This window comes from Danio aesculapii, chromosome 15 (assembly GCF_903798145.1).
Source record: "Danio aesculapii chromosome 15, fDanAes4.1, whole genome shotgun sequence".
NCBI classification, from domain to species: Eukaryota; Metazoa; Chordata; class Actinopteri; order Cypriniformes; family Danionidae; genus Danio; species Danio aesculapii.
In genome coordinates, this window is record NC_079449.1 from 4,962,283 (window position 1) to 4,977,578 (window position 15,296).

The following is a 15,296-nucleotide window of genomic DNA, read 5'->3' on the forward strand; positions in this document are numbered from 1 at the left end:
CGACTGTGAAGTTTTCAACCGCAGAGAAGAGCGAATCTAGAAATATGAACGATAAAGAAACACTGACTGACAGGGTAAAAGAACCTTGCATAGAAATTAGCATTTAAAATTAAAGGGATAGTTCACGCAAAAATGAAAATGTACTCCATCTTCATCCTCAAGCAGTTCTAAACCTTTATTAATTTCTTTCTTCTTGTGAAAAATGTTGGAAACCCGCAACCGTTGGCTTTCATAGTGTTTTCTTTTCCTACTATGGAAATCAATAGTTACAGGTTTCCTTTAATATATTTCATTAGTGTTCAACAGAAGAAAAACTCAAAGGTTTATATAATCACATGAGGGAGATTACAAAGAGTAAATATCATTTTTAGGTGAATTGTCCATTTAAAGTAATTGTTTAATTCATAAAGTAGTCAGTAATTCTCATCCTTACCCTTTTGGTAACACTTAAAGTGGTGTTCATAAGACTTTTACAATCATGTCATGAATAGGAATGAGATTTTATGCATGCTTATAACAACTATCATTACGTGTCAGTTGCTCAAGTGTGATAATAAATGCAAAGATGACATGTTTTAGTTATGATACCTTGTCATTTCACAACCTGTTTTTGTCTTTGTCATGACAATTTGAGGTTATGTTTTGATAACTTGTCATAAACATGATCGTCATGAAGCCATAATAATTGACATGAATATTTTTCTGATCACTTTTTTCAGTGGAACAAACGGTATTTGTCTTTAAAATCTTATTAAAAGTGTCATTACTCTGTCAAATCATTTATAAGAATGACTTTAAATGGATAGTTCACTACATGACAGTCTTATAAACACACCCTGAAGTGTTATTATTACTTTACTATTTTCACAGAATCATGGTAATTTTGCGTACCGAAGGAGACTGCGTACTGCTGCATGGCCTCTGGATGTTTTTTAGCCAGCTGGTGAATGCTGTTGGCGTATGTGGAGAGAGCCGTGGCGTATTCAACACAGTCCAGAGGTAAAACTGCAGAATCAGCCAAACTGAAGATCAGTCCGCCCCGGACACGAGCCACCGCCTCCAGTCTGCGAAAGCGCGGGTCGTAGAAACGCTCCACGATCTCGTAGGTCTCGTAAACGCTGTGATACACCGGGTAACTGCTGTAGCGCTCCGTTTTCTGGAAAATAGGCGTGAAAAACAAGCTTGAAACTTTAAGCCTAATCTGTTTATTGAACATTTATAATGATAAAAGGATAAAGATGGAGGACAATAGAATTCTGCACACAATCTGACCAGCGGCATGGTGGCTCAGGGTTAGCACTGTGGCCTTACAGCAAGAAAGTCGCTGGATCGAGTCCCAGCTAGGTGAATTGGCATTTTTGTGTGGAGTTTGCATGTTCCCCACGTGTTGACGAAGGTTTCCTCCGGGTGCTCCGGCTTCCCCCACAGTCCAAACACTATGTGCTATAGGTGAATTGAATAAACTAAACTGGCCATAGTGTATGAATGTGTGTGAATGTTAGTGTGTATGGGTGTTTACTAGTACTGGGTTGCAGCTGGAAGGGCATTCGCTGCTTAAAACTAATGCTGGAATTGTTGGTAGTTCATTCCACTGTGGTAAGCCCTGATAAATAAGGGACCAAGCCGAAGGAAAATTAATGAATGAACACAATCCAACCCTGATTTATATAAACCAAACTGAAAAAGCACCCCTCGATATGTAATTATGAAACATGTTTATTATGTACAGAAATAAAAATAAATAAAAAAATGAATAAAAATAAACAGAAAGAGGTTAAATGCTTAATTGCTGAATAAGTAGCTTTATACATATTGTTTTATACTATCCAGTCCTTTTATTAATCATGTGATTTGGACAGTTTGATATAGGGCTGTGCGATTAATCGAACATTGCAATATGAAATAAATATTATTTAACTTCCCCCACCCTGAGCAAATGTGTGACTGCTGCCTGTGTGTAACAGTCTCACTAGCCAATTGAGTGAGCACACATTCATTCTGCCCAATCAGAATTGCACAACCAAACTATGCGGAATGCCCACCATCAAACAAACAGGAAAGCGTGGAGGAGTGGGATGATGGCATCTGCCGCTTCAGAAGCATTAATAGATGAATTCAAATGAAAGAAAAACAGCACGTCGGTAATATGGGAATATTTTGGTTTTAAAGTCACAGACACCGAACAAAACCAGGTCATTTGTAAGAGCTGTTGCAGAATTGTTGCCACAACATGAAGAAATACAACAACCAGCACATAAAAAAGCACCACAGGCAGCAATATGAGCGAAATCGCAATATCTGTCAAAAAAATAAGAGAATTAAAATAATAATAATAATAAAATAAATAAAAAAATTGCAATTAGATATTTTCGCCAAATTCCACAGCCTTAGTTTGATATGCGCTCTGAATTAGTGGTTAAAAATAATAACTGTTTTTTTTTTTACCTCATCTCTCTCTTATTAAACAATATTTAATCTCTCTCTTAATAACAACATTTGAAGATAAGACATCTTGTCCCATAAACATACCTTTTCTTTTTTGCATAACATTGTCTAATCAAATAAAAATTTATTAATCAAATCTATTATACAAAAGTGAGGTTGGCAAAAAATTGGGCGAGATTTTGATCCTATATGTGATTGTTATTTTTGTGTATTAATTTTTAAATGTGTTTTTGATCAAGCATTGTCCTTTTGGTTGCACTTTTTGGACTTCCTCCAAATTATCTATATGTTTTGCAAATGCTTTCAATTTTTTTACATTATTAGCTAGACGGCTGTAACAGTATGTCAGGTGACAACAGAGATGAGGATCCAAGTGCAGTTTATGAACAAGAGTAGTCAGGCAGGCAATGGGGGAAAACAGAGGCAAACAGAAGCATACATGAAATCCAGCATCATAGTCAAAACAACAGGCTAATGGTCAGTACGGGCGGCAAATAATCAATATAACTAGTTAAACAAGGAAGGAATCAAAACACGGTAAGACTAGACAAAGAAACGCTTCATTGTGTTACAGTGAAACAAGACTCAGACCAAGAGTGTGTGAATGAGGTGTCTTTATTGTCCTAGTAAATTAGTCCATCATGAGCTTCCAGCTGTGTGTGAGATCAGGAGAAATCAGGAACTGGTGTGTGTGTGGTGCATGATGGGAGTTGTAGTTCATTAAAGTGGCATGTGTGTGGATGATTGCGACTGTCATGTATTTTGTATGAGCGTGCTACCCGTCCATGTGTGACGTCATTTGGATTGCGTTCAGTTAAATAAATAACATTGCATGGACCCGCATGGCAACTCTGGTGTCGGTGTCGTCTTATACTTCACTTAAAATATAATGACATAACATGGTGTCAGAAAAGGGATCGTAAACGTAAAGCACAACTGAGAAGATGTAATGATTCTGCAACCATCATCAGTGTTGTCTTGGCTGAGAATTGAAAGGTATGGCTTCAGAAATTTGAATTGTACCTCATTGCTAGCGGAGTGGCGGAGAAATCAGAAACTGTATAGTGTGCATCCTTTCTTCATATCTCAGGTGAAGAAGCGATTACTTTTCAAGTTTACAACACATTCCAGTTCACTGCATTAGAAGTGAATAAGATTGATACGCTAAAAACAAAATATAAAAGTACTGTGCGCTAAGAAAGAATCTGCCATATATTCGTCTTATGTCTTTCACGAGAACACAACGTACCGGAGAGACAATTGATGCATACGTCATGGATCTTAAACACAAGGCGAATAACTGTATTTGGCGATTTGACTGACTCGCTAATTAGGGATAGAATTGTATGCTGGATAAAAGACGACAATGTTTGCGCAAGGCTCTTGCGAGAGGCAGACCTCACATTGGAAAAGACCATAGACACCTGCAGAGCCAATAAAATTACGTCAAATCAAATAAAAATGCTTGTTGAAGAAGTTGACGTAAATAAGCAGTGTTAGAAATACAAAGAAAAGAGGCAAAACTGTGCAGTTTGAACAGAGAAGTAGACAGCACACTATGGAAAATCAGTCCAAGACACACGTGAAATGTTCACAATGTGGTTATCAACATGAATACTAAAAGTGCCCAGCTTATGGACAAGTGTGTAATCCTGTAACAAAAGAAATGACTTTGCAAAAATGTGCAAAACTCAAGTATCAACAAAGAACATACAATCAATAGATGAAAATGAGCAAAGTGATGATGAGCAAGATTTTGTTATAGGAACCATTGAGCTGCAAACAAATCAAAGAGTGAAAAATGTGCAGTTACCACTGAAGTCAAAAGGACAACTGGACTGAAAGCTTGAGAATAAACAACAAGAGTGTCACATTTAAATTCGACACAAGAGTAGCCTGTAATGTAATGCCCCACAATGTGTTCACAACACTGGAGACACACAAAAAATAAATAAATAAATCGAACTGTCACCTAGTTACATATTATGGTCACAAGAAGTTGATGGAAAGTTCTCTTCCAGTTCTCTTCCAGCGACTCAGCATCCGTGTGGAAAAGTCTGAAAAACATCACAAACTACAAGACACCATCCCCCAGCACTGTAGACAATGAACGACTTGCAAACGACATGAATGAGTTTTACTGCCGGTTTGAGAAAACCCCCCACACCCACTCTGAACTGCTCTTCACGCCACCATTAACACCTCCACCACCCCCTGCCTCCCCCATACCTGCCCTACAGTTTAACGAAGAGGAGGTGCGCCAGGTCTTCTGGAAACAGAAGAGGAAAAAAGCACCAGGCCCAGATTTTATAACACCAGCCTGTTTAAAATCCTGTGCTGACCAACTGGCCCCCATCTTCACCCTGATCTTCAACAGATCACTGGAGCTGTGTGAAGTGCCCTCCTGCCTCAAACGCTCTACCATCATCCCAATCCCAAAGAAACCCAAACTTACAGGACTAAATGACTACAGACCAGTGGCACTAACATCTGTGGTCATGAAGTCCTTTGAAAAACTGGTGCTGGCCCACCTGAAGGACATCACTGAACCCTCACTGGACTCTCTTCAGTTTGCCTACAGAGCAAACAGGTCTGTGGATGATGCAGTGAATATGGGACTGCATTATGCTCTGCAACACCTAGACAGACCAGGGACCTATGTGAGGATCTTGTTTGTTGACTTCAGCTCGGCGTTTAACACTATCATCCCAAAACTTCTCCTGCCCAAATTAACTCAGCTCTCTGTGCCCACCTCTGTCTGTCAGTGGATCAACAGCTTCCCAACGGACAGGCAGCAGCTGGTGAAGCTGGGAAAATTCTCATCTAGCATCAGCACAATCAGCACTGGCGCCCCCCAGGGGTGTGTCCTCTCCCCACTGCTCTTCTCCCTGTACACAAATGACTGCACATCAAAAGACTCCTCTGTGAAGCTCTTGAAGTTTGCAGACGACACCACATTTATCGGCCTCATTCAGGACGGTGACGAGTCTGCTTACAGACAGGAGGTTAAGGAGTTGGCTGTCTGGTGTAGTCACAACAACCTGGAGCTCAACACGCTCAAAACAGTGGAGATGATAGTGGACTTCAGGAGAAACCCCCCTGCTCTCCCCCCACTGAGCATCATGGACAACATTGTGGCAGCAGTGGAGTCATTCAGGTTCCTGGGCACCACCATCTCTCAGGACCTGAAGTGGGACACTCACATTGACTCCATTGTCAAAAAAGCTCAACAGAGGCTGTACTTTCTTCGTCAGCTGAGGAAGTTTAACCTCCCAAAGGAGCTGCTGAAACAGTTCTACACCTCCATCATTGAATCAGTCATCTGCACATCAATAACTGTCTGGTTTAGCTCAGCTACTAAATACGACCTCCAAAGACTACGTCAAATAGTTCGGACTGCTGAGCGAATCACTGGTACAACCCTTCCTACTCCCCAAGAACTGTACTTATCCAGAGCGAGCAGAAGGGCTGCCAAAATCACTTTGGACCCCTCACACCCAGCACACTGCCTCTTTGAACTTTTACCTTCTGGTCGACGCTACAGAGCACTGCGCACCAGAACAGCCCGACACAGAAACAGTTTCTTCCCTCAGGCAATCCATCTCATGAACACTTGATGATAATAATTGCGAAACCAACATCACTACTTGCTATACACTTTATACACATTTACACTAATTTAACAACACACTCTACATGCCAATTTGCACATAACAGCTGCACATATAACGTTGTATATAGTAATAAACACGTACATACACTTGTCAATCTGTATATTTGCACTCACTACTTACTTCTATTTTTTTTATTTTTTAAATATATTTATTATCTGTTTTTTGTCCTGTCTCTGTAATCCTGTTGCACTGTAGAAGCTCTGTCACGAAAACAAATTCCCAGTATGTGTGAACATACCTGGCAATAAAGCTCTTTCTGATTCTGATTCTGATTCCGAAACGTACCTGGAATTCTTGAACGCACAACCTGTGAAACATGAGTACATTACCCGGTCTGGTAGACAAGTGAAACTGCCATCAAAATACAAATACTGAAAATCTACAGCAGGGGTTCCCAAACTTTTCAACCCAAAATAACAACGCCAGCGACTCGCGACCCCCAATATTTAATGTAATATATATAATATATACAAACGCTAAACGGCTCGAACACACCAATAGGCCTAATCTATTCTTTGTTTAATTTTGGAGCCACTCAAAGATCATCCTCCATGTTCAGTCGTGGCCTGTATTTAATTTTATTGTATGCGAGTGCCGTAAAGGTATCAGAAAGTTGACCCTGGTGCCATGAAATCAATCTGCTGCATCTGACCCTATTGCTGTGTCTTTATTCTAACGTAATGAGACCCCAGGGGTCACAATCCAATTGGAAAAAAAGTGTGTTGTTTTATAACTATTGTTGTAAATATAAATATGGTAATTCTAATAGTTTCATAAAATTAATTAGGTTTTTGGAAATCACCAAGCGACCCCTGCTCATTATTCTGCGCCCCCTTCAAGGGGTCCCGACCCCCCCTTTGGGAACCACTGATCTACAGCATGTGTAGCTCTGATTTGAATTCAATACTTTATCTTTGTTTAAAAAATATATAATAAAGAAAGAAAATAGTGTAGATAAAGAAAAGTTATATTTAGTTTATGCAGTTATTTAAAGCATATGTGGTAAAATAAAGGGTAATAAAAGGTAAAACTGGCTTTTTTGAAACCCTTTTATTATTATTATTTATTTTTATATACATTTTTCTGACTGTGAACCTTCTTCTGTAGTCTGCCAATCTAATCATTAGGTTGGTTTCATAATTGTGGCATCATCTTTTTTCTTCAACTCTGAAAAAATTATTCTGTACGTAATTAATATCTATAATTACATATCGAGGGGGCGCTTTCATCCATCTGTTTTGTATAATTCCAAGTAGGTATCGCTGCAGCCCGGAGGCCTCCAAGTGGGAGGGATTACACCCCAAGTAGGTTGGGTGATCTCTAAGTGGGAAGGACTTAAACCACAAATGGGTTGGGTTTAGGTAGTGAAGGTGGTGCAGATATTAATAAAACACATCAGGTTACTGTGAGGTTGGGTTTAGGGTTGGGGTAGGTGTAGACATTTATAAAGCACAATATTGAACTCTGTGTCATGTACAAGTCATTAAATAAATTAAATTCTAATACACTTGGAGCTGGCTCCGACCTCCGTTTATACCCTTCTCTTTAATTCAGGGATGGATAGTGTGCAGAAAATGTGCTTTCTATTATCTTCGATCTCTATACTTTTATTATTATAAAAGTTCGATAAACATATTAAGTTTCTTGAAGTGTCCATTACTAAACACTACAGCATCACAAATGAACACACTTACCCGGTTTTTGGTGTATCTCGCCCTCCCAGACGTAATTCCTAACCTGATAAAATATGCTTCAAAATCACTCCCAGAGCCCAGTTTACTGATCCTATGGAGAGACCACAAACATCAACACATTGACTCGCACATGTCATGTTTCTCAAACCAGTCAGCTTCTTCATGGTGATTATGGTCCTGAATGTGCAGTATTTTGTACCATGGCTTGTCTTTTTCTGTCCAGTTGTCTCGTTTGTGCCAGCTCTCGTACAGACTCATGCCTTCCTCTCCTTCCTCTGGGCTCGAAACCTCCACAAACACAAAATCTACATCACTTATGGATAGACAGATACAGTAGATAAAGATACAAATGGAAACAATGGTGGATGGATGGTTAGATAGATTGAAAAATGGATGGATGAATAAACTGACAGAGAGCTGATTGATAGACAAATTATTGGACAATAGATTGGTGGATAGATGGATGGATGAAAGAACTGAAAGACAGATGGATGGACCAATGGAGAGATGAATGGATGGATGATCTGACAGATGGATGGAAAGATAGACAGACGGATGGATGGAAGAACCAACGGAGGGATGGATGGTTGCAAGGACCAATGGTTGGACAGACAGATGGAGAGATGAATGCATGGATGGATGGAAGAACTGACAAGACGGATGGATGGACTGATGGAGGGATTGGTGAATGGAAGAATCAATGGATGGATGAATGGATGGTTGGAAGCACAGACAGACTGATAGACGTAGAGATAAACGAATGGATGGACTGACCGACGGATGGATGGAAAGATGGACAGACGGATGGAAGAACCAACCGATGGATGGATGGATGGTTGGAAGGACCGATGGGTGGACAGACAGATGGAGAGATGAATTATGGATGGAAGGATGGATGGAAGAACTGACAGACGGATGGACAGATGGAGGGATTGATGAATGAAAGGTTGGAAGGACCGATGGATGGACAGACAGACTAACAGATGGAGAGATGAACGGATGGACTGACAGATGAATGGATGGAAAGATGGACAGACGGATGGAAGAACCAACAGATGGATGGTTGGAAGGACCAATGGGTGGACAGACAGATGGAAAGATAAATGCATGGATGGACGGATGGACAGACAGACTGAAAGACGGAGAGATGAATGGATGGATGGACTGACAAACAGATGGATGGATGATGGTTGGAAGGACCGATGGGTCGACAGACAGACAGATAGATGGAGAGATAAATGGATGGATGGAGTGACAGACGGATGAATGGACAAGAGTATTAATGGAAGAACTGACAGATGGATAGATGGATGGTTGGAAGGACAGATGTGTGAACAGACAGACAGAGAGATAAATGGGTGGATGGCCAGATGGATAAAACGACAGATGGATGGATGGAAGGACAGATGGATGGAGGAATGAATAAATAGACTGAAATGGACAGCTGGATAGGTAGACTGACAGGTGGATGGACCAACTGATGAACGAACAGATGGAAGGACGAATCAATGGATGAATGGACAAACAAACCGATCGACAGACGGATGAAAGGATGAATGGAAGGATGGATGGATGGATGGATGGATGGATGGTAGAGTACTCAATAGTTGATAAATGAAGAGATCAATTGATAGGTAAGGTAAAAGATAGATTGGCATAAAAAATTATTGATAGATAAATAGATTGAATAACAGATGAATAGATGAAGGGTAGATGAGTATATTGGCAAGATGGATGGAGAGTTGGACAGACAAATGATAGATGGGTAGGCTGATTGATAGTAGGATGGATAGATAGATTGATGAATAGATAATAGATTTAGAGGAACATAGACAATGGATGTATAGGCAGGTACACAGACAGAAAGATGGATGGATGAATGGCTAGGAACATGGATGGATAGATGGATTAACAGATGATGGAGGGATGTTAAATGATAGATGAATAGGGTAAGCAGGCTAACAATTGAAAGAAAGATGGATGAATTTTACTGAATGTTTCTAAACACACGTCTTACCTTTTTTGTAATGTCATAAACGAGAGTGTGTAGGGAAGGAGTGCAGTCGACCCTCAGTGTGTACATACCTGAAAACATGCACACACACACTTAATATCTGCTGAGGAGAATATAAACAGATCACCATATGTGTGTGTGTGTGTGTTTCTGACCCTCAATAGCGGAGTCTGCATTGATGTAGGCCACAGCTCGCTCCTGCAGGACTCTGGCGTTATCCTGCAAACAAGAACAGGTTGAGTTCACCAATCTGACAGATGCATGAAACCATTTGATCATTTATTGATTCGCACCTCCGCCCATTCTGTGGATCCCTGCAGCCCAAACTCTTCTGCATCCCAGCTGGCGAAGATCAGTGTCCTCCTCGGCCTCCAACCTGCAACACACACACACACACATTTCAACACCCACAATGCATAAAACTAAAGTAAACAATGTCCTGTTCAGCCACATTGGCAGTACAATGACCTTTTTTCATGAGTTTTCCCGCCGCTCTTACATTCTCGTGCACCACCGCAGCTCCAGACACAGGATCAATCCCTCCAAACACCCAAGCATCTCGATGACCGCCCAGAATAATGTACCGGTCTGCACACACACAGACAAACCGTACAACATACAGCCATGCAGACTAACACAACTTCAAAGACTACACATTAAATGAAAACACATGATATTAGGGGTGTGCTATATTTACTGTTAATGACTATATTGTCATGTGACCTGTCATCAATGTAATATGCCCTTTACTAAAGGTCTTGCTTAAATCAATCATACCATTTGAGTCCAATGGCTCTTAAGATAAAAACACACAGCAAAACACAATAATTGAAGCAAATCATGCCATCAGTTTTGAGTACCCCTTACAAAACACTCATTTTAGCCTGCTATATAGAAAGTTAGTATATAAAATGTCCTGGAGTTACATTTTACACACAATATTGTCTCTATTTTACTTTTTAATATATTTTTTTTACTGTTTTGTGAATGGAAATAGTATGAAAGTATACCTAATAGTAGTAATTAGTTCCAGAATGAGTCACTCTGAACAAATCTTTTGACTCAGTGATTCAAAGATTCGTTCACAAAAACTCTTGCTGCATCCATAATTGCATGCAATAAGCAATTGTATTAAATAGTATTGATTCAAATGTTCCTCGTGATTATCGAAAAAATAGGTTAATATTGGTATATAATACCAATATAATAGAGTAACTATAAAGCTAATACTTGTCTCGCATCCTTTTTTCCTTAATATATAGTTGTAGACTAAGCATATTCAGATGCAGGAGTTATTGTGCTTGGTTTCTGAATGAATCATCACTTTTAAACGAATCATTCATTAAGTTGGACTCAACGCCATCTACTGGCAGTTTTAGAGTCATATTTATTTATCAATGATAAACATAATTCAGCCAGTATACCATCACAAAATGTTGTTTAATGATCACAATCGAAATTAAAAACTGTTTTGGAAATATAAATAGTACCTATTGTAGCACCTTATGGTATACCTAATAATACCTTTAGTAATTAGTTTCTGAATGAGTCACTCTGAACAAATCTTTTGAGTCAGTGATTGAAAGATTCATTCACGAAGACTCTCACTGCATGCATAATCACATGCTATATACAATAGTATTAATTTTTGTTTCAAATGTTCTTCGTGACTATTAGAAGGATAGATTCTATATAATACCAATATAATATAATAACTGTATACCTAATACATCCTTTTTTTGGCTACTATATGGTGCTAGACTAGGCATTTTCAGATGCAGGAGCTCTCATGCTCTGTTTCTGAACGAATCATTTGAATCAATCAATCATTAAGGAGGACTCAACACCATCTACTGCCAGTTTTAGTGATATTTGATATTTATTTATCCATGATGGACATAATTCAGCCTGCATACCAGCAAAATAAAATGCTGTTTAATAAACGTGAATAAAAATAGTACCTATTATAGAACCTTATGGTATACCTAATAGTACCTGCAGTAATTCACTCCTAAATGAGTCACTCTGAACAATTCTTTTGAGTCAGTGATTCAAAGATTCAGTCACAAAGACTCTCACTGCATGCATAATCACATGCTATATACAATAGTATTAATTTTTGTTTCAAATGTTCTTCGTGACTATTAGAAGGATAGATTCTATATAATACCAATATAATATAATAACTGTATACCCAATACATCCTTTTTTTGGCTACTATATGGTGCCAGACTAGGCATTTTCAGATGCAGGAGCTCTCGTGCTCTGTTTCTGAACGAATCATTTGAATCAGTCAATCATTAAGGAGGACTCAACACCATCTACTGGCAGTTTTAGTGATATTTGATATTTATTTATCCATGATGGACATAATTCAGCCAGCATACCAGCAAAATAAAATGCTGTTTATTAAACGTGAATAGAAATAGTACCTATTATAGTACCTTATGGTATACCTAATAATACCTTTAGTAATTAGTTCCTGAATGAGTCACTCTGAACAAATCTTTTGAGTCAGTGATTGAAAGATTCATTCACGAAGACTCTCACTGCATGCATAATCACATGCTATATACAATAGTATTAATTTTTGTTTCAAATGTTCTTCGTGACTATTAGAAGGATAGATTCTATATAATACCAATATAATATAATAACTGTATACCTAATACATCCTTTTTTTGGCTACTATATGGTGCTAGACTAGGCATTTTCAGATGCAGGAGCTCTCGTGCTCTGTTTCTGAACGAATCATTTGAATCAATCAATCATTAAGGAGGACTCAACACCATCTACTGGCAGTTTTAGTGATATTTATTTATCCATGATGGACATAATTCAGCCAGCATACCAGCAAAATAAAATGCTGTTTATTAAACGTGAATAAAAATAGTACCTATTATAGTACCTTTTGGTATACCTAATAGTACCTGCAGTAATTCACTCCTGAATGAGTCACTCTGAACAATTCTTTTGAGTCAGTGATTGAAAGATTCATTCACAAAGACTCTCACTGCATGCATTATCACATGCTATATACAATAGTATTAATTTTTGTTTCAAATGTTCTTCGTGACTATTGGAAGGATAGATTTTATATAATACCAATATAAAATAATAACTGTATACCCAATACATCCTTTTTTTGGCTACTATATGGTGCTAGACTAGGCATTTTCAGATGCAGGAGCTCTCGTGCTCTGTTTCTGAACGAATCATTTGAATCAATCAATCATTAAGGAGGACTCAACGCCATCTACTGGCAGTTTTAGTGATATTTAATATTTATTTATCCATGATGGACATAATTCAGCCAGCATACCAGCAAAATAAAATGCTGTTTAATAAACGTGAATAAAAATAGTACCTGTTATAGTACCTTATGGTATACCTAATAGTACCTGCAGTAATTCACTCCTGAACGAGTCACTCTGAACAATTCTTTCGAGTTAGCGATTCAAAGATTCAGTCACAAAGACTCTCACTGCATTCATAATTACATGCTATATACAGTAGTATTCATTTTTGTTTCAAATGTTCTTCATGACTATTGAAACAAGAGGTTCTGTATAATACCAATATAATATAATAACTGTATACCTAATACTTGTCTCACATCCTTTTTTGCCTACTATATAGTAGACTTAGCATATTCGGATGCAGGAGTCCTCATGCTCTGTTTCTGAATGAATCATCACTTTTTACTAATCATTTGAATGAATCAATTATTAAGGTGGACTCAACGCCATCTACTGGCAGTTTAGTGTCATATTTATTTATCCATGATAGAGATAATTCAGCCAGCACACCAGCACAATAAAGTGCTGTTTCATGATTATAATCGAAATTAAAAACTGTTTTGTGAATGCAAATAGTACCTAATAGTATACCTAATAATACCTGCAGTAATTCATTCCTGAATGAGTCACTCTGAACAAATCTTTTGAGTCAGCGATTCAAAGATTCATTCACAAAGACTCTCGCTGCATTCAAAAATCACATGCTATGAACAGTATTAAGTTAAGTAGTATTGATTCAAATGTTCTTCGTGACTATTGAAAAAATAGGTTCTGTATAATACCATTATAATATAATAACTATACCTAATACTTGTCTCACGTCCTTTTCTTGCCTACTATATTGACCTTATTCTTCAATGCGGAATTGCGCTCATTTTTGCGATTGTTTTAGAACTTCAGATTCAGCTGTCTATGGGAGAAATGACTAGGAATAACAAACAGCAGAAAACGGTCAAACTACTTACTCTACAAACAAGTGTTTGCATGACAATACAGACAAAGTAGAATAATATTATAAGAAAATATCAGTTTGCAACACCAAGCAGCAAAACGAGCTGTTTTTAACATGTAAAAATGAATGGAAGTGAATGAGACCGGAAGTCTCGTGCCAAAATGATTCAAATGGCTGCGCCCACTCGTACGCGGAGAATAAGGTGAATAGCAGACTGGGCATATTCAGATGCAGGAGTTCTCATGCTATGTTTCTGAATGAATCGTCACTTTTGAACGAATCATTTGAATGAATCAATTATTAAGGTGGACTCAACGCCATCTACTGGCAATTTTAGTGTCATATTTATCTATCCATGATGGAAAAAAATGCTATTCAATGATCATAATCGGAAATGTTACTGAAATATACACTCTAAAAATTGGAAGGTTATTTTAACGCAATTTGGGTTTAATACAGACTAACCCAAATGCTGGGTTGATTTTTAAAATAAATAATAGGACTAAATTTAACTCAGTGTTTGGGTTAGTCCATATTTTACCCAGTTTGGGTTTAAATAATCCTGCTTTTCTTTGAGTGTATATATATTTGTCAATATCACACAGCCATAGGCAGAAGTATAACATCACCTGGCTCGACAGCTCCTCTGATCCAGCCAATCACGTTGTAGATACGGGTCACCTGATTGTTAGTGTGGATGTTCATACGTACTTTACTAAAATGAAAAAAGATTAATAATATTAATAATAAACAAAAAGAGTGCTTTATTATGATTAAACAATCTAGTAAATAACCAGTATATACACAGATATGTTCAATTAAACTATAAGATTAATTCTTAGGTGATTCATAAACTCTGAGTTGTTTTAGATAAAAGCATCTCCAAATATGCATACATGTAAATTAATGCTTCATTATGGTATTTATAGTCTGCCGAGACTCCAAACACAAGGCCATTGTGTGAAACTGGCAGACCTCCAGAGTTCATTACTGAAAAACAACAGGGTCACAAATGTGTGTGTGTGTGTGGTGGGAACAAATGTGTGTGACTGATGAACACACAGATCTCTCTGTACTGCTGACATCATGCATAAAAATGAGTTGAAGATTAGCAGGAGCGCATGAATGTATGTGTGTGTGTGTGTGCGCAAGCTGATTATGCAAAGTGTAAAGTTTAAGTTACAATCAGGATCACAGGTTGTGGGTTAAAGAGCGGTG

The 15,296-nt window shown here is 38.1% G+C and overlaps 1 protein-coding gene across 1 annotated transcript in view; it reads right to left on the reverse strand.

Moving 5' to 3' along the window:
- Positions 1-15,296, reverse strand: part of naalad2 (N-acetylated alpha-linked acidic dipeptidase 2) — a 93,564-nt gene that overhangs the window by 66,931 nt on the left and 11,337 nt on the right. The window contains exons 9-17 of the mRNA XM_056474049.1: positions 14,708-14,793; positions 10,296-10,415; positions 10,121-10,203; positions 9,983-10,046; positions 9,831-9,898; positions 8,013-8,101; positions 7,814-7,904; positions 892-1,156; positions 5-36 (exon numbers count right to left, since the gene is read on the reverse strand). Coding sequence (XP_056330024.1) covers positions 5-36; positions 892-1,156; positions 7,814-7,904; positions 8,013-8,101; positions 9,831-9,898; positions 9,983-10,046; positions 10,121-10,203; positions 10,296-10,415; positions 14,708-14,793 — 898 coding nt within the window. The remainder of the gene's footprint in view (positions 1-4; positions 37-891; positions 1,157-7,813; positions 7,905-8,012; positions 8,102-9,830; positions 9,899-9,982; positions 10,047-10,120; positions 10,204-10,295; positions 10,416-14,707; positions 14,794-15,296) is intronic.